Raw genomic sequence first — 21,687 nt, 5'->3', positions numbered from 1 at the left:
CCGAGATGACTCAACTTATAGTCGACAGCGTCAAAAGCTTTCGATGTACAGTTTGCCTCTTTTCTTATACAGGTATTTATCCATCATTGTTTTAACAACCATTGTGTTGTAACTTGTCCTTATTCCCTTCCTAAATACTGATTGGTGCCTCGACAGGACTGAGCAACCCTATGCTCAATCCATTTTGTCTTTTTTCCAATACCCCTGTATAAATCTTACTTAGAGAATCTACCGACGTTATCCCTCTATAGTTACTCGGATTTGATCTCCCCCCCCCCTTTTCTTATATATAGGGCAAATAAATCCCTCCTAATTTTGGTACTCTCACTCCTTCAAATAACTTATTGAATATTTTTACTATGCTTTCGAGGATAAAGTTGTCTTTACTTACTTCTTTCCAAAATTTAGTATTAACACTTGAAATTGCTCTATCTTTACCTTTTCACACCTTCTCTATTAAATCTTTTACTTCAGTAATTGAAATTTCCCGGTCCAAAGTAGGCAGGGTGCACTTTAATCCTCACGAAATCCCAGTTTTTCTATGTTGGGTTTCCAACTACCTTCCCCATCCAATAGCCGTCTGAAATGCTTGAAGCATTCCCCATTACTTATATTCGCTTGCATTGTACTTCTCCTATCTCTACAGACTTGGTTTATTCTATTCCACAATTTCTTACTGTCCTTTTCTTTGGAATCTCTGTTTGTTCTTTCTTCCATGAATACTTTGCGTTCACTATTAGTACTCTATACCCTTTTCGTTTGCCACAGAATGCAATTCTTGTTTCAAGACCCCCTACCTTCCTGTATGATGTTAAAGCCTTCGTTACTTTCGCCTTTTCTTCTTGTGACGTACCCACTTTGCCCACAGATGTATGACAAATTTATAACGTGGCGGGTCACTTTAATATTAAAATAAATAAATGATATGTCATTGTTTCTCCAGAAACAGTATCCCAAGGGCGCCAGTCTTCAAGCTTATGGCTTGAAAACAAAAGTAGATAATTAATAATAATAATAATGCGTAATGAGACTCAAAAAACTCCCAGGGGTGAGGTGAACGGAACACAAATCATTAAGTACACTAACTTGGAATTTAAGGATCATTAATAATCATTTCATAAAATACAAATTAGAACAGCTATTTACTAAGATGAAAAACGTGACGTAACGGCGTTTTAACGACATCTGAACTTACGGAAGCAAAAGAAAAATTGAATGAAATTAATTTTAAAAATGAACTGTTGCGCGAAGACTTGCAGTAACTTATGCCATAAGCTCACCATATGTAGACTCTGTTGTCTTGAAGCTGATGATATGTGGATCTCGTACCGGCTGCCTTCTCTGTTGTTGGATTCCAGTCCTACTTCTACATTTCCTGTCCTTAACACTTCCTACTGTACTCCTTACGTAAAGTCGTAATGAGTCCTAATTTTAAGTGCAAAACCACCATGGGTTATGTTCATGGAGAGAATACATTCGTATTCTTCCGTATTACGGAACAGTAGCGTAGCTAAATTCATAATAAGAGCTCTCCTGCCCTATACTAGTCAAAGCCGGTCTCCCGTTGACTACCTCTCGTCATTGAGATAACAAGTCCCAATGAGAGTAACTTTTGAGTAGAATATACTCAGATGCGAAGTGAACTAAGTTAAAATCTTCTCCGATGTGTAGACGTAGAATCGTAGTAAGAGTATGAATAAGAATATAAATGAGAAAGTCCGAATGAGAATGTCCTCTCCAGCCCTTGTCGGTGGTGTTTATTGGTTCAAAAGTCTCCTTCCATCATCCATATCACATGGTCCAGTAAGATTCGAGGTCTCATCCCTTCTCCGATGTATAGCTGTGCATCCATCACGTTGCTTCATTACGTTCATTCACATAGGCTGAACTTTCCCGCTGAAATAAAGCGTCCCGAAGCTGAGTTTGAAAAGTGGGTGTTAATAATGTATCAACTGTCTCTTCATGAGGTGGAGAGGGTAATATCTCTCGTAACCTCGATGACGTACTTTTCCTGGTACTAGGCTGAAATTAGCCTGCTGACTCTGGTCACCTCACAACGGCTATTGGAAAATTTACTGCAAGTTATAAATATGCGTGATGTTGAAATACTTTACCCAATAATTTGCTCGTTCAGAATACGTTATAGCCGCGACACAAAGAAATGAAATGATGATTGAAATGGATGATAAAAACCCTATATATATACATATTAATTTAAAAATGACCTATCAGTGATATACATCTTATCAATTAAATATATAGTTCAATAATTAAAAATATACAGTGATGTCCCAAACATCACATTCTTTCTGCGTTCTTCGTTGTACCACCCAGTATTTCTGGGCAGCCCTGTTCCTTACACTCGCATCTTCTGTCCTGCTATCAATTTAGTATCTTCTATAAGCTTAATTGACGCATCTGTTTGGTTATTTTAAATCATAAGTCCTATCCCTCTCTTCATAATTTCGAAAACTCTCCCTTTAAAATAATACTCAAAATCTTTCCTAAGGTCTTCCCTCCATCTATACTTTGGCACTAATCTTTTTTAATATTTTATTGTTAACAAGCCACACTATGCTCTTCCCTGCTTATCAAGTTAATGACTATTGGTAAGTGGTTGGATTCTGCCCAGTCTTTAACTGTTATCCTTTCTGCGAGTGGTAATGCCTCCTTTGAACATTATACTACAGTAGGGCTATAACACTTCCTCCCTTTTCTGTTATCTATGTCAAGTTACCCATTCCATCTCCTGGCCACCACCCTTTCAGAATTTAGAGTTCTTCTGTACCACGTAGTTCTAGTAATTTTTCGCCGTACCTATTATACACTTCACCTGACTTGTTCTCTTATTAACTACTTTTATCTCTACCTCTTTAACACACATTGGTTTTCGATCTGCAATCCACGCATTAAAGCCCCCAATAAGCATAATACTTACATCTTCATACACATTCCTTAATCTGTTTATTTCCGTTCCCAACTCAAGGAAATGGGGAACCTTCCGGAGAGCTGTAGACAAAACAAAGACATAAGGTTATTTCACCCTTCCCATTCGTCTTCCATTTCTGTTTCTATAAGTTGAATTTTCTCCTGTATATCATACCTTATTCGGGTTAGTATTTCACCAGGATACCTGTCCATTCGAACTCTCCTATTTCCTGTTTTTATATGTATTTTAAAACCGTCCACACGGACTTCGTATCCTGGTGCAATCCAACTCTGAACAAAGGTAATAATGTCCATTTAGGCCATTAATTGTTTCACCTCTTCATTTCCTACCTTGTTCAAACATCCTCATATATTCACACATCCTAGTCCCCATCTTAGTCTCCATTACATTCAAATTATTATTTTTACCCTCTGACAGGTTGGTAGCCTTGCTTCTTGTTACCATTGATTTCTCTACTTCTAAAATACTGCCTTCTAGTGAGCTAAAATTTTTCTTATCCATAGTGTCCTCATGTGACTTGCACTTTTTGAACCATTAGTCCTTTAAAATTAAACTTTTACCTTTGGCCATTGTTTCTCTCCTCCTGTCTTCTGTCCCTCTGCTACATCCTGCACGTGACTCGAACCGGCAGTCCGCTAGTCTGACGTCCACAACTTCTGGAAATACAGCCGTTTGTTCGCTTCACTTCTCCGACTTTGCAGTGTGCCGAACCTCACTATTATCTGCCGTTTCACATGTTGCTGCACAAACACTGTCGTTACTCGTAGCAATCTTGCACATTCCTTCATCTGTCGTACGCACTACACTTTGCTGTTGCTGTTGTGTCTCATCCATTTACTTTAGCTGCGCTGGTGACCAAGCTCGCCACCAATTACCATCACCAACTATCAGGCGCTGTCTTCGGATGTAAGCCCTGACTCCTGAGTTCATTGCTCTTCCTACAAGTAAACGCAGAATTCTCTACTCCGCGATGGTATCTTTGTCCATATCCCTTTTCACCCAATTTTTTTCTCCTTTTAAGTTCCTAGAAAATGAAAACCTACAACCTCAGTCATTGACCGGGTCAGGGATGTAATGAATGAATCATATATAGGCTATTAGTACGATGGGGTCACCATTCCCAAAGTGAATTATTAATGACCGATAGATGCTATGAAATGAGAATGGAGAGTATTGCTGGAATGAAAGATGACAGAGAAAACCGGAGTACCCGGAGAAAAACCTGTCCCTCCTCCGCTTTGTTCAGCACAAATCTCACATGGAGTGACCAGGATTTCAATCACGGGATCCAGCGGTGAGAGGACGACGCGATGCCGTCTGAGCCACGGAGGCTTTAAGTTCCTAGAGTTCCTTAAAATTGTATTTACCATCAAAGCCGATAATAACTTGACTTTAATTGGCATTTTTCCCTTGGCTCTCCCCGCTCTTTGAACGTCATCTATGTCTGCTTAACTGAAATATATCTTCATACACTTTTGTATGTAACTTGTTAGAAATTATAGTGCTTATTCTATTATTTTGAGTAGTTTTGGGTATTTCGAACTTTAATTGTAATTTCCTTTCCTGTTCATGCTTAGTAATAACCTGTTGTAATTAGAAAACGTCTGAACGTAATTTAAAATGATTGTAGTGTATTGTAGAACCTGAACGTAGTCTGAACGTAGTTTAAAAGTACCGGTATTGTAGTGTATTATAGTATATTATTAGAAAATAGTGTGTTCATTCTATTTCTGTGAAATATTTGTGTAGTATTGTATCTGTGGTATCTGCAGTAGTTCTCTTATTATAATTCTGTTGTAGTAATTAGGGCAGACTTAACTGCAGTTGAGAATTGTGTAATTCTTGTGTATTATTCTCTGTTTCCAATAAATAACAGCAATTTTCATCCTGTTAGGGTGTTGTAGGAAACAAATCTTACAACTAAGTAGTATTGTAGTGTGATATTAGCCTATATTAATTACCTTATTGTCGTGTGTTTGTGAACTCTCCTAGACAATATTTCTTTCCTTTCATTTTTAATTTGCACAGAATAAGTTATCTTATTTTCCTTTTCTTTTCATTATTCAGGAAAGAATAGCTATGGAGTGCAAGTGTAGGAACTGCGGGTGGGTGTGGCCAGGCATTAAGGGGTATGAGGGAGGAGTTTGAGAATTTGAGGGAGATAATAGGGATTCTCTCAGATGACAAGAAGGAAAGTAGGCCTTCCTCAATCAATGTACAGGATACTGTAGGTGTAAAAGAGGGATGAGAAAGAAAGGGGGGAACTGTAGAATACAGGAGGTCTAATGTTTTAAGGGGAAGGAGATTGCAGGCTAAGGGCTCCATTCAGGATGAGAATTCAGGACAGGTGTCTGTGAGAAATTGGTACGAGTCACTGCAAGTAGAACCATCGAGGGAAGATGAGGAACAGGGGACTGTTGCTGAGAAGTGTATAATAATTTCGTGTGGCTATTTCTAGCCGAGTGCAGCTCTTGTAAGGCAGACCCTCCGATGAGGGTGCGCGGCACTGGCCATGTGTAGGTAACTGCGTGTTATTGTGGTGGAGGATAGTGTTGTGTGTGGTGTGTGAGTTGCAGGGATGTTGGGGACAGCACAAACACCCAGCCCCCGGGCCATTGGAATTAACCAATGAAGGATAAAATCCCCGACCCGGCCGGGAATCGAACCCGGGACCCTCTGAACCGAAGGCCAGTACGCTGACCATTCAGCCAACAAGTCGGACGCTGAGAAGTGTGAGAATAGGAGAAAGGGAAAAGGTAGGAAAGGGAAATCTGGAGTAGTGGATATGAAAATACAGGTGGAACAGGGTCATGGGATGGAGAAAAGGGAGGAGGAAGTAGCTTCTGCAACTGTCAGGAAAGACAGGACTGACAAGGAGGGAAGGGGATCAAATGAGGCAGGTAGGGCTGAGGCTCTAGTCATGGGGGATTCCATTGTCAGACATGTCGGGAAAGTGTGTGGCGGAAAGGGTACCAGGGTAGAGTGTTATCCAGAAATTAGGTTAAGGCAGATGTTGAGGAAAGTAGAAGGGAAGGAGGAGGGAAAGGAGAAGGTGGTAGTGTTTCACGTTGGTACCAACAACGTAAGACAAGCAGGTATAAGTACCGACATAGTTGGGGATGTGTGGGACCTGGTAAATGAAGCACGGGTGAAGTTTAAGGAAGCGTAGATTGTTATCAGTGGAATACTGTGTAGGAGGGATACTGACTGGAAGGTGATTGGGGATTTAAATGAGACTATGGAATAGGTATGTGGGAAACTGGGAGTGAGATTTCTAGATCCTAAATGATGGGTAGAAGATAGGGATCTGCGCTCAGATGGTCTTCACTTAAACCGCAGCGGTATTTATAAGTTAGAAAATTTGTTTAGAATGGTTATAGGGAGGTACATTCTTGGGAAACGGGGTGGCCTAGGGAGCGGTGATAAGGGAAAAGGGAATCGGAAATCAAGTAGGGATGACATAAAAATGTCAGTTCTTAACTGTAGAAGTATTGTAAGTAATTTAATAGATATATATTTACCAGATATTGTAATAGGAGTTGAATCGTGGCTGAGAAATAATATAATGGATGCAGAAATTTTCTCACGGAACTGGAGTGTGTACCGTAGAGATAGGATAGGAATGGTAGGAGGGGGATAATTCATTCTGGTGAAAGAAGAATTTGTAAGCTACTAAAAAGTTAAAGATGACAAACATGAATTTCTAGGTTTAAGGCTCATCTCTAAAGAAAATAGGCAACTTGACGTCCTTGGATTGTACAGACCGGGAAAGGGTAGCGCAGACGCTGATTCAGAATATTTGATTAGATAATCAGCCATGTGTGAAACGATAAGGAAAGGAATGTGATTATTGCGGGTAATCTAAAATTACCAAATGTCAACTGGGAAGGCAAATAAGTTAATATGGGAAGTGTGTCTGATTCAGTAACTGATGGAATCGACTAGAGGGAAGAATATTCTGGATGTGGTGCTGGTAAAACAAGATGAGCTCTATAGAGAAACCGAAGTAATAGATGGTATTAGTGATCACGAAGCTGTTTTGGGGGTAGTTAAAAATGAATCCGAAAGTTAGGAAGATATTAAAATTAGGACTATTAGACAGTACCATATGGCTGATAAAACAGGCATGAGAGAGTTTAAAAAAGTAACTATGATCGGTGGAAAACGGTAAATAAAAATCTAAACAGACTCTGGGATGGGTTTAAAGCAATTGTTGAGGAATGTAAAAATAGATTTGTACCTTTAAAGGTGGTAAGAGAAGTAAAGAGGCTAAGAAGGAGGTGCAGGATGGAAAGAAACAGAGTTAGAAATAGCTGTGGAAGTAAGGAGAAATTGAAGGAACTTAATAGGAAATTGAATCTAGCAAAGAAGTCAGCTAAGGATAACTTGATGGCAAGCATAATTGGCGGTCATACAAAGTTTAGTGAAAAATGGAAGAGTATGTACAGGTACTTTAAGGCAGAAACGGGTTCTAAGAAGGATATTCCAGGAATCATTAATGAACAAGGGGAGTGTGCATGCGAGGATCTTCAAAAGGCAGAAGTATTCAGTCAGCAGTATGTTAAGATTGTTGTTTACAAGGATAATGTCCAGATAGATGAGGTAACTAATATTAAAGAAGTTTTAAAATTTACCTATGACAACAAAGACTTTTACAGTAAGATATAAAAGTTGAAAACTAGAAAAGCAGCTGGAAATGATAAGGTTTCGGGGGATATACTAAAGACAATGGGGTGGGATATAGTACCATATCTGAAGTAGACCTACATATTTGATTATTGTTTGGTCGGAGGAGCTATCCCAAATGAATGCAGAGTTGCTATAGTAGCCCCTGTGTATAAAGGAAAGGGTGATAGACATAAAGCTCAAAATTACAGGCCAGTCAGTTCGATATGCATTGCATATAAGGCTTGGGAAAGCATTCTTTCTGATTATATTAGACACTTTTGCGAAATTAATAACTGATTTGATAGAAGGCAGTTTGGGTTTAGGAAAGGTTATTCCACTGAAACTCAACTTGCAGGATTCCAGCAAGGTACATCAGATATCCTGGATTCAGGAGGTCAATTGGACTGTATCGTGATTGACCTATCTAAGGTGTTTGATAGGGTAGATCATGGGAGACTACTGACAAAAATGAGTGCAATTGGACTTGACAAAAGAGTGACTGAATGGGTGGCTATATTTCTAGAAAATAGAACTCAAAGAACTAGAGTAGGCGAAACTTTATCTGTCCCCGAAATAACTAAGAGGGGAATTCCTCAAGGCAGTATTATTGGATCTTTATGTTTGCTTATATATATATATATATATATATATCAATGATATGTGTAAAGAAGTGAAATCAGAGATAAGGCTTTTTTGCAGATCATGTTATTCCGTACAGAGTAATAAATAAGTTACAAGATTGTGAGCAGCTGCAAAATTACCTCGATAATGTGCGAGATGGACAGTAGGAAATGGTATGACGATAAACGGGGTTGAAACCCAGGTTATGAGTTTCACAAATAGGAAAAGTCCTCTCAGTTTTAATTACTGCGTTGATGGGGTGAAAGTTCGCTTTGGATATCATTGTAAGTACCTAATTTTATCACATAATCACATAAATATGATTGTAAATAAAGGGTACAGATCTCTGCACGCGGTTATGAGGGTATTTAGGAATTGTAGTAAGGATGTAAAGTAGAGGGCATATAAGTCTCTGGTAAGACCCCAAATAGAGTATGGTTCCAGTGTATGGGACCCTCTCCAGGATTACTTGATTCATGAACTGGAAAAAATCCGAAGAAAAGCAGCTTGACTTGTTCTGGGTGATTTCCGTCAAAAGAGTAGCGTTATAAAAATGTTACAAAGTTTGCGCTGGGAAGAGTTGGGAGAAAGGAGACGAGCTGCTCGTCTAAGTGGTATGTTCCGAGCTGTCAGTGGAGAGATGGCATGGAATGACATCAGTAGTCGAATAAGTTTGAGAGGTGTCTTTAAACGTAGGAAAGATCACAATATGAAGATAAAGTTGGAATTCAAGAGGACAAAATGGGGCAAATATTCGTTTATAGGAAGGGGAGTTTGGGATTGGAATAACTTGCCAAGGGAGATGTTCATTAAATTTCCAATTTCTTTGCAAACATTTAAGGAAAGGCTAGGAAAAAACAGATAGGGAATCTGCCACCTGGGCGACTGCCCTAAATGTAGATCAGTAGCGATTGATTGATTGATTGATTGATTGATTGATTGATTGATTGATTGATTGATTGATTGATTGATTGATTGATTGATTGATTGATTGATTGATTGATTGATTGATTGATTGATTGATTGATTGATTGATTGATTGATTGATTGATTGATTGATTGATTGATTGATTGATTGATTGATTGATTGATTGATTGATTGATTGATTGATTGATTGATTGATTGACATCCAACACCTTATCCACTGTATCGTTTATATTTTCAGTTTCACTCTCTGGCACGCCGTAAATAAAAATATTTTTCCTCATGTTTTCCTGGTTGACCGTATTTTCTTGCCACTTTACATGTCTCAATTCCTCCTCTACACCCTTTACTTTGGCCTTCAGTATTTCTAACTCGCCAGCATTCTGCACAACCCTCTCTGTTTTTGTTTTCATTTACTCTTTTACATATTCTTTTTAACTCCTTCATTTCTTTATACCGTTCCCGAATTGATCCCACTGGTCCGGGCCCAGGATTCATCTCGACACCCCCAATCACAAGTAGTATTGCTACCACAACTGCTGCCATCAGCGATACCGGCAAGCCATGTTGTTGCCAGTTACTTTTCGCATATGCCGCACGCTCATACTTCACACGTCCGTGCCAACGACCTACGGCCGACCTATACTATTCAGTAGTAGTACCGATATCCCTCACTCATCACTCACACACAGTGCGTCCTCTCGCTTCGCTTGCTCGATTACAACTTTCTTTACTCATTTTCTGTATGTATGTATGTAAGAAAACATAAAGGGTCCAATAACACTGCCTTGAGGAATTCCCATCTTAAATGATTATAGGATCAGATGAAGCTTCACCCACTCTAGTTCTCTCAATTCTATTTTCTAGAAATATAGCCACCCATTCGTTCATTCTTTTGTCTAGTCCAATTTCACTCATTTTTGCCAGTAGACTCCCATGATTTACCCTATCAAATGCCTTAAATAGGTCAATCCATTTGACCTCCTGAATACAAGATATGTGCTATACCTTGCTAGAATCCTACAAGTTTAAATTCAGTGGATTAACCTTTCCTAAACCCGAACTGCCTTCTATCGAACCATTTATTAATTTCACATACATGTATAATATAATCAGAAAGAATGCATTCCCGAAGCTTACATGCAACACATGTCAAACTGACTGGCCTGTAATTTTCGACTTTGTATCTGTCACCCCCGTTTCTTTACACACAAGGGCTACTATAGCAACTCTCCACTCATTTAGTAGAGCTCCTTCATGCAAACAGTAACCAAGTAAGTACTGCGGATATGGTACTATATTCCGGCCCGTTACTTTAGTATATCCCCAACAATCCTATCTATTCCAGCTTCTTTTCTAGTTATCAAATTTTGTACCTTATTGTAAATTACTTTGTGAACGCAGGGAAATTTGAATACTTCGTTATTATTAGTCCCCTCCTCTATCTGGATATTAGCCATATAACCAACAATCTTTAAATGCTGCTGACTGAATACCTCTGCCTTCTGTAGATCCTCGCATACACATTCCCCTTGCCCATTAATGATTCCTGGAATATCCTTCTCGGAACCTCTTTCTGCCTTAAAATACATATATATATCCTTATATTTTTCACTAAAATTTTCGTGACTGCCAATTACGCTCGCCGTGATTTTGTCCTTAGCTGATTTCTTCGCTAGATTAAATTTGCTTGTAAGTTCCTTCAATTTCTCCGTACTTCCTCAACCATTTCTAACGCTTTTACTTCCCAACCTGCACCTCCTTCTTAGTCGCTTAACTCTATATTATAATATAGCAGGTTTTTACCGTTCCTTACCACTGTTAAAGGTATACACCTGTTTTCACGTTCCTCAACATTTTCATTTACCGTCTTCCACCGATCATAATTACGTTTTTTAACTCCATCATGCCTATCTTATCAGCCATTTGGTACTGCCTACTAGTCCTTTTTACGACCTTCCTTTCTAACACCTTTATTTTTAACTAAGACAAAAGCAGCTTCGTGATCACTAATACCACCCGTTACATCATTTTCTCTATAGAGCTCATCTGGTTTTACCAGCACCACGCCCAGAATATTCTTCTCTCTAGTTGGTTCCATTACTTTCTGATTCAGATGTCCTTCTCAGATTAACTTATTTGCCATTTGTTGGTCATGCTTCCTGTCGTTCGCATTACATTCCCAATTGACAATTGTTAAAATGAGATCTCCCGCTACAATCATGTTCCTTTCCGTATCGTTTCCCACATAGCTGATTATCTTATCAAATAATTCCGAATCAGTGTCTGCGCCATCCTTTCCAGGTCTGTACTCCCCAAAAACATCAAGTTGCCTATTATCTTCAGAGATGAGCCTCGCGCCTAGAATTTCATGTTTGTTGTCTTTAACTATTTCGTATCTTACAAATTCTTCTTTCACCAGAATGAATACACCTCCCTGCTACCATTCCTATTCTATATATACGAAAACACTCCAGTTCCGTAAGAAAATCTCTGCATAAATTACGTCATTTCTCAGTCATGATTCAACTCGTATTACAATATCTGGAAAGTATGTATCTCTTAAATTAATTAATTCTATTCCTTTCTTTACAATACTTCTCTAGTACATGACTAACAATTTTATGCCATCCCCACTTCCAGATCACTGTACCCTTATCATCGCTCCCTACTCCACCCCATTTCCCTGAATTAACTCCCTATAACACTTCTAAAGAAATTTCCAAGCTTATTGAAAGCAGTTCTCAGAAATGCTTACCAGCAAAATCTTCTATGACGCCGCACTCCTTTTAGTAAGTGTCATGACGGTAATAAATGTGTATATTTACAATACACTTCTTAAGATATTCGGGCCGGTGAAGTCGATGTTGCTACCCTAAAAGCAGTCTCCATCGTCATCATCTTAAAGAGAAACCAGTTGAATTAAACCCAGAAGTGATATCCACAAATACACTCATTTTATGAAAATGTCAAAACGAAGGAAAATTAAAAACACATACAGTGACTCGCATAATTATTCGGACAGACATGATTTATTATAGTTTCCTTTGTATTAGTGGTTTCAGTAATAATAAAGCACTCATATAAATTAGATACAAGTTTCTGTATGGAATATAAAAGCTAAACATCCATCATTCTTCTAATGAACAAATTAAATGAAAATATAATCATTAAAAACAAAATCAAAATCAAAACCAATATTGCACAAAATTATTCGGACACTTGCCGATTTACTTATGGTCCTAAAGGTTCAGTATCTGGTGGGCTTTCCTTTCATTTTAATTACTTCCCTGGGTCAACTTGGCATGCTCTCCACTAATTTCCGGATGTAATCGGGAGATATCTTCTGCCACTCTTCTTGAAGTCCATTTTTCAGTTATTCTCTAGGTGTGATTGTTGTTTTCCTTATTTATTTATCCAGTTTGTCCCCAAAGATTATCAATCCCATTCAAGTCTGGTGATTGAGGGGGAGGATGAAGCACCTTTGCGCAATTAAACAATAACCACATCCTTACATTCCAGGCCATATGCTTTGGGTCGTTATCTTGATAAAACTTAAAATGTTCACCAATCCCCATCTTTTCGGCTCTCTTTTTCATATTGTCCCTCAGTATTTTAAGGCATTGAAAGTGGTCCATTTTACCTTCAATAAAAACCAATTCACCAACTCTATTCGCCGACATGCATCCCCACACCATTACCTGTCCACTACCATGTTTCACAGTTGCTTTCAGATTTTACCCTTGAAGCTCAGTATTAGGACGCCGCCAAACTGTTATCCTCCCATCAGATTGAAATATGTTAAATTTACTCTCATCAGCAAATATAACGTCATTCCACCACTCATTGTCTTCTTTAACATGCTCTTTGGCAAACAGCATTCTCTTTCTTCGATTTACTTGATTTATGAAGGGATTCCTTCTTGCAATATGGCCGTGAAAGTTACCTCTTCTGAGCACTCTCCGTATTGTTTAGGGATGCACTTTCTTTCCGGTGTCTGCGGCAATCTCCGTAGCGGGTTTTGGAGCACTTAACTTGGGTGCATTTTTCATTTTTTCTGATTATATAACACTCTTCCCTCACAGAAAAATATTCTTGGATGCGGTGGATGTCAATCCTATCTTCCTCCCGGAACCTTGTGATAATATCAGAGACTGTACTTTTCACTATTTGTAACATTTCAGCAATTTTACGACAACTTTTACCTTTAGCATGGTGAAAAATTACTGGCTGCCGCTGTTCGATTGTGCTCTCTCTTCCTCTGCGGCCCATTTTCACCTACATTGTACAGAGCACTCTAACACACTGAATGTTTACGTTCACACTGTCCTTGGCTCTTTTACATACGACCTCTACACGGCAACTGACTTTTGTCCGAATAATTTTGTTGAAGCACGTTAACTGCGTTCTGAAGTTCCGGGGTCACTGGTTCTCTCCTGTTTTCTAAAAGTACACATTTGAACGTCGTGTTGAATCTGTCAAACTGAGTTCTGTCAGAAACTAGTTTGCGTGTACGATATTTTCTCTGAAATATAGGGCCAGAGTGTAGCAAAGACTATAATTACTAACGTGTCCGAATAATTATGTGAGTCACTGTATGAATCTTACAGTAAGTAAAAATCGGGGTATGTCAAGCGTATGGTTAGAATTAGAGAGTAATTTTACATTCCTGAATCCAGAACTGTCCTCTGTACTGACATGTTAGGCGTGTAAATAAAGGACTGTTGAGGAAACGATTAATATTAGTGTACGCGAATTAACAGGCTGTTAAAATTTCCTCCAAGATTCACTGTGCATCATCGTGCTAAAATGACAGTATAAACAGAGTTCGAATGGGGACGAATGATCGGCATTAAATTGGCAAGTGTGAAATTACCCACTGTTCAGAAGAGCAAAAAGTAAAATTCAACGTGTGATGTTATACGTATTCCCTCCTCAGCAGTGCCTTCCATGAAATTTACTTCGACTTCCCATGGCTTACATTTTAAGTGGTCATCGTTACAATGTCATTGTAGCTTTAGTTTAACTATTTTAGAATAAAATTTGAAATACTCGCATTTGCAATTAGCTACCGAGGGTGAATATCAAGCTCGCAAATAGGCTATTTTCGCTTCTTAAATTTCAAATTATGTCACATTCATCATATTATTATCCTTTTAACTCTGCACGTAATAGTCGTAAATCATTATTATAGTGACAAGGCTTGTAAACTAGTATAATGTAGTTAATACCTGTTATGTGCGCTACTTTACCCTTGCTACTTTAATAAAAACTTAATTGTTGACGAAGTACAATCGTTTATTGTAGCCTTTATAGAGTAAGAAAGCGGAGAGGTAGAATGAGAATACACAATGTTAGTGAAAAGATGGCGTGGAATGACATTAGTAGGTGAATAAGTTTGAGTGGTGGTTTTCAAAGTAGGAAAGACAGTAATATGAAGATAAAGTTGGAATTCAAGAGGACAAATTGGGGCAAATATTCGTTTATAGGAAGGGGAGTTTGGGATTGGAATAACTTGCCAAGGGAGATGTTCATTAAATTTCCAATTTCTTAGCAAACATTTAAGGAAAGGCTAGGAAAAAACAGATAGGGAATCTGCCACCTGGGCGACTGCCCTAAATGTAGATCAGTAGCGATTGATTGATTGATTGATTGATTGATTGATTGATTGATTGATTGATTGATTGATTGATTGATTGATTGATTGATTGATTGATTGATTGATTGATTGATTGATTGATTGATTGATTGATTGATTGATTGATTGATTGATTGATTGATTGATTGATTGATTGATTGATTGATTGATTGATTGATTGATTGATTGATTGATTGATTGATTGATTGATTGATTGATTGATTGATTGATTGATTGTCATGAAGTGCGCGACCCTCAACAACGTTGGAACATGTCAAAAATGCAAAGTGCATTTTAGCGCACTTGGTGAATTTTCGTATCACGACATTTCTATTCGTACTGGACATAAGGCCTCAACAAAAATGCGAATATGGAAGCATTGAACCGAAGAGTACCTACCGGACGCATAGAAAATTCGATAGTGGATCACGAATTCTGACTACAGCACGGATTAACATTTTGTCCGAATAGCGCTGACGATTCGTATAGCGGAGGCCCGTACACACTATGTTTCACTTACCCTTAAAGGAAGAAGTCACACACAGTTAGGTCCAGTGGTCTTGATGCAACTTGGAGAATACCAGGTCATTTTCCCCAGTGTAGCCAATCCATTTGTTTGGCAGGTGCTCGCCGATTAATGCACGGACAGCGTGATGCCAGTGCGGCGGGGCACCATCTTGCTGAAAAATGTAATTACCACCCTCAGCACCCAGTTGTGGTATCATCCAGTTGGTTACCATGTCCAGGTAACTTTGGCTGGTAACAGTTTGTCCTTCAGGCATGAACGGACCGTACACAGTTCGCTCTGATACAGCACAGAAAGTCTTAAGTTCCGGAGAGTCACGTTCCACCTTCCCCATACCCTCACATTGTGCCGGTTGACATTTCCACATAATGGAAGGTTGCTTCATCACTGAAAATGATCTTCGATAGCAGGGTACCATAATTTTCCATTCTCGGCTGGAGATTCAAGCGAAGTTCATGTCACCTTCCTTTGTCTTGCGGGTGTAACAAGTGCAGCTTGTACTGCATGCATCACACGCATTTGCGTAAGATCTTGCTTACCGTGCTTTGTGGGACCTGTAACTCTCGGCTGGCTCACAGCGCTGACTTAGGACTGTGCAGAAAGACTTCTCTGACAAAATCAACAACTTCCTCGGAGACTGTTGGACGTCCCGATTGTCGTTTTCTCTAACCGCATATACATCCTGTTTCTATATCGTTGCACACTTCAAAATGGTCTTGTTGGTAGGCGGGTCCACATTAAATCTGAGTCTGCATAGTTACAACACGGTTTGTTTTAATGAATTCCAACACGCATCAAGTGCGTTGCGACGGGGTGAGCTCCATCTTGCTTTACACTGCCCTCTGGTGGCGGCAGTAGTGCACATAAATCTGCGGCAGATATTTTTTTTGAGTTAATGGATATGCAGACACCAAATCTATAAACGTATTCTAATAAGTATTGATACCATAACAATCTGAAAACAGGGAATATTTATTCATTTATTTAATTAGTTTATTTATTTATTTATTTATTTATTTATTTATTTATTTATTTATTTATTTATTTATTTATTTATTTATTTAGTTAGTTTATTTATTTATTTATTTATTTATTTATCACCTGTATACCATCAAAATTCACTATAATAGTGTGTGTGTGTGTAAATGTGCCTACTATGTCATTTTCCGTGATAATATTATCTGTATGAAGCCTAATATGTATTACGAACGAACAAATATTCGAATTCCAACCTTTAAAAAGCCTACTTTATATCTGAGTGACAACATTGATGGCTGCTAACTAAGAAGGCTATGATTCAAGTCCTAGCCAATGCAGGTGGGATTTTCATTACAAAAATTCACGTCACTGTAGTTCAAATTCGATGTAAACTTAATTTTGGAGGTCCTGTAGCTATTATCACGGTATCAACAGTCACTTAAATCACATTCATGCTTGCTAATCATTCATCCTCAATAGTAGCAAATGGATCACTGGACGTAATAAGCCATTCAGACAGCGCACAAGGCCCAATTTCGTTCCCTTATATGATGACTATGTCATAGAGTAGTCACCACTGTATCCTGCAGTATCTATTAGTACTGTTGAGGATACAAAACGCATATAGTGTGACCAAATCCTGTTCAGAGCGGACAGAATAAATCTTATTTTCGACGTTAAATGGTGTTAAATTTCGTAGTTTTAACTGCTAGTTCACTATCGATTATATACTCGGAAAATAAAATCTTCTTACAAATACAAAAACAAATTCAATATCTGTATCAATGCCATCCAGGTTCTGTATAATACAAAATGACAGTGCTGAAGTAAGCTATACTAAAATGTGGGCATGCGAACTTAGTTTACTAGTCTACATTATTAAATATTCCAACACTACCTACATACATTATTTAAGTAATCACGGTACGCCTTCAGTTGTGGCACTATACTGTAATTTATGAGTAATAAAGTAATTGAAGTCAAAATGAATCGATGTTTTCGGGTAAATAATTGTACGGCCCAAATAGAAATGGGATTCATCAGTGAAAATTAAGGTGATACCACATTCTAAGAGTTTTCCCAATGAATAAGCTTGGTGACATTATTTTATCCTGGCCAACTGAATACCGTAAAATTGTTAAACACGTCTCCAGTGCTCACGATTGTGTAATCTGTGTCAGATACAATCACTCGGCTGTTATGGGTGCACAAATACAAGAAATCGACTCTTACAGATGAAATGCCGAAATACGTAACAGTGTACATATGTAAATACGTAGGTAAGCAGGCAGCCAGTTCGTCTTATCTTTACGTATTTTCATTTCCAATATACCTAAAAAGTAAAGATTGGTTACATTTCTGTTCACATGTCATTTTCAATCAAGGTATACCTGAAAGCTTACTAAGGAATTTTCCACTCAGGTACTGAAAGGTAATCTGTTTTAAATTAACAAACTTACCATTTTAACATGCATCGTTTCAAACTACACTGACTGACAGAGCAAATGCAACACCAAGAAGGAGTGGTCAGAACTTTATGCCAATTGCAGGGTAGACTGACGTCACTGAGGTATGCTCATGATGTGAAATGCGCCGCTGTGCTGCGCACGTAGCGAACGATAAATGGGACACGGCGTTGGCGAATGGCCCACTTCGTACCGTGATTTCTCAGCCGACAGTCATTGTAGAACGTGTTGTCGTGTGCCACAGGACACGTGTATAGCTAAGAATGCCAGGCCGCCGTCAACGGAGGCATTTCCAGCAGACAGACGACTTTACGAGGGGTATGGTGATCGGGCTGAGAAGGGCAGGTTGGTCGCTTCGTCAAATCGCAGCCGATACCCATAGGGATGTGTCCACGGTGCAGCGCCTGTGGCGAAGATGGTTGGCGCAGGGACATGTGGCGCAGCCCGAGTGACGTCAGCACGCGAGGATCGGCGCATCCGCCGCCAAGCGGTGGCAGCCCCGCACGCCACGTCAACCGCCATTCTTCAGCATGTGCAAGACACCCTGGCTGTTCCAATATCGACCAGAACAATTTCCCGTCGATTGGTTGAAGGAGGCCTGCACTCCCGGCGTCCGCTCAGAAGACTACCATTGACTCCACAGCATAGACGTGCACGCCTGGCATGGTGCCGGGCTAGAGCGACTTGGATGAGGGAATGGCGCAACGTCGTGTTCTCCGATGGGTCACGCTTCTGTTCTGTCAGTGATAGTCACCGCAGACGAGTGTGGCGTCGGCGTGGAGAAAGGTCAAATCCGGCAGTAACTGTGGAGCGCCCTACCGCTAGACAACGCGGCATCATGGTTTGGGGCGCTATTGCGTATGATTCCACGTCACCTCTAGTGCGTATTCAAGGTACGTTAAATGCCCACCGCTACGTGCAGCATGTGCTGCGGCCGGTGGCACTCCCGTACCTTCAGGGGCTGCCCAATGCTCTGTTTCAGCAGGATAATGCCCGCCCACACACTGCTCGCATCTCCCAACAGGCTCTACGAGGTGTACAGATGCTTCCGTGGCCAGCGTACTCTCCGGATCTCTCACCAATCGAACACGTGTGGGATCTCATTGGACGCCGTTTGCAAACTCTGCCCCAGCCTCGGACGGACGACCAACTGTGGCAAATGGTTGACAGAGAATGGAGAACCATCCCTCAGGACACCATCCGCACTCTTATTGACTCTGTACCTCGACGTGTTTCTGCGTGCATCGCCGCTCGCGGTGGTCCTACATCCTACTGAGTCGATGCCGTGCGCATTGTGTAACCTGCATATCGGTTTGAAATAAACATCAATTATTCATCCGTGCCGTCTCTGTTTTTTCCCCAACTTTCATCCCTTTCGAACCACTCGTCCTTGGTGTTGCATTGTCACTGTCAGTCAGTGTATATAACATTTTTTCTTTTTTTCACTTCCCTTTGTTTCCCCTCAACCAAGTAAACTAGTTACCTTTGTCGGAAATTAGACAAAAGTGCTCGTACGGATCATTATTTGAAAACATTCAAGTGTAGGATTATTAGTAAGTAGTGTCTATGAAACATGTATTGAATGTATTAAATTCCCTCCATTACCGCCATAAAAATCATTCTTGATTCTTGCAACAATGTTAACCATCTTCCTTCTTCATAATTAAACACAGTCATATGCTTGAAATTAATATTCAAATGTTTAATGGATTTCATGACCCTTGCTAGAACCAGAAAATCTGCTTGTAATTTAAACTGTCCATTTTCTTGATACGACCTGTGACAATAAAATTCGGTGAATAAAATCAGAACGGTCGATCCGGCAACACTGGTGACATGCAACGCTGCACCTACGCAGCAGCGGGTTTTGACCACCTGCTCCCAACGCTGTCAGTTGAGCATCGTGTGTGTGCCGTGTAAGACCTGTGTGACACAGTGCGTGTTTAGTGCGTTGGTTCTGAACTGCGAACAGGAACATAAACGACCAAAAGATCAATGTAGGTAGTACAATTTCTTTTAAGCTTGGCAAGACACCGAAAGAAACGCATGCGATGCTGGTACGTGTTTATGAAGATTAAGCACTGTCCTTGAAGTGTGTGTACGAGTGGTTCGCCGATATTCGAGGAGGCCAGGAAAGTGTTTCTGACAAACCCCGTAGCGGAAGACCGGCGACCGCCGTCAGTGACAAAAACATTGAGAAGGTGAGGACATTAATAACGAACGATCGGCGATTAACTGTGCGCATGATAGCGGATGAACTGCACATTAACCGTGAATCAGTGCGAAAAATCGTTACTCAGAAGTTAGGGAAGAGGAAAACGTGTTCTCGTCTTGTGCCACATCACTTGACTGACGATCAGAAGCAGGCACGTTTAGAGGTTTCACAGAATTTTGTCGAAACGGCAGATGGGACACCAAATTTCTTGAACTGTATCGTCACTGAGGATGAAACCTGGTGTCTCAGGTACGAACCTGAAACGAAACGCAAAGCATGGAATGGCGTTCTCCGCGATCCCCTCGTCGGAAAAAGGTCCTCCAGATTTATTCTCATTCCCACGACTCAAACTCGCTTTGAAAGGAAAGAGATTTGACAATATTCCTGACATCTATCGAAACGTGACGAGGCTTTTGAACACCATCCCAAAGGAAGCCTTCTTGCAAAGTTTCCAGGACATGCATCGCCGATCTCAGCAGTGCATAGTTATGGCAGGGGACTATTTCGAAGGACAGTAAGGTCACTGTCGTGCATTGTTCATCTACGTTGATAGTACAGGACTATTCACCGAACTTTATTGTCACAGGTTGTATACAGAGAGTCCATCAATGAAATGATGAAAAATAGAGATTCACACCTCTGAAACCATTTTATTTGCTGCAGTACAGTTTACATGGATGAAAGCAAGTACTGACAGAGTTTTAATAAACCTCCCAGTGAGCGCCTTTTGTAGCGCTGTTTATATCTATGTGATAGTCAATCTCCTGCCACGCGTTATAAAGCGTATCTCGTGTGACCAGCTCCAACACTTCGAAGATCAGGGCAGGCAATTCTGCAATATCGGCCACACGAGTGCGATACATTTTTTCAACAAACTCAGAAGTACAGCGATCGTGGTGGCCATGACATACTCCGCTCCTTCCAATTCAACTTTCAGCAAATGTCTCATCAAGAAAGACGCGCACCCGGTAAGCATAGTCTGGAAAAGCACCGTTCTGTTGAAAACTTCACTGTTGTGAATGTGCGCGCTCATGTTCACGTCAGTGCAAGCAAGTAACTAAACCTCTTGTGTCTTTCCTTCAATGATATGAATTTCAGTACGCTGCAAGCATTGGTTTCAGAGATACAGGTCTTTGCTTTTCGTCTTTTCATTCTCGGACATCCTATATAATAAATGTGATTCTCTTATATTAACATTCTGCGCCTGTCCATCAAATCTCCTTCAATATCAATCTCCAAAATTTCTCTCACAAGCCTTGTACACATGTTTCAGGCGTTGAGACAACTGAGAGCTCCGTACTTCATCGTGTCAACACTTGCAACACTTACGTGAGTATGAAACGCAAGAGCAACGTGACCCTTCTCACGTCGCCCAGGTGCGTATCCCTGCAGTTGCCTCGCAGCCATGGAATGGGCGATGAATCGTTACCTTCCACATCGAAAGGACTGATAGACTCTACAGGAATGCCAGAAGATCAGATGTGAACGAACATTGTGATCTGTTGGAAAAGAAGAAGCGTACCCTGAGTTCAACAATACTAGTAGCCGTATTCATGGTCATGTAACGGTGTTGAGGTTGTGGGGAAACACTTTTCAAAACACCCATACGTCTCTGCACAGTATTATTTCTAGTTTAAAGATCTTTGACTATATCTGAAAGTACACATGTGAATAGTTTCTTTCTCTGCGTGAAACAGTAG

At 40.0% G+C, this 21,687-nt stretch overlaps 1 protein-coding gene across 1 annotated transcript in view; it reads left to right on the top strand.

The window, feature by feature from the left end:
* The window catches only part of LOC136863732 (RYamide receptor-like), a 126,506-nt gene extending 105,034 nt beyond the window's left edge, over window positions 1-21,472 (top strand). The window contains exon 3 of the mRNA XM_067140087.2: window positions 21,261-21,472. Coding sequence (XP_066996188.1) covers window positions 21,261-21,472 — 212 coding nt within the window. The remainder of the gene's footprint in view (window positions 1-21,260) is intronic.
* Window positions 21,473-21,687: the final 215 nt, after the last annotated feature.

This window comes from Anabrus simplex, chromosome 2 (assembly GCF_040414725.1).
Source record: "Anabrus simplex isolate iqAnaSimp1 chromosome 2, ASM4041472v1, whole genome shotgun sequence".
Lineage (NCBI taxonomy): Eukaryota > Metazoa > Arthropoda > Insecta > Orthoptera > Tettigoniidae > Anabrus > Anabrus simplex.
This window is presented reverse-complemented; position numbering and strand designations above follow the sequence as displayed.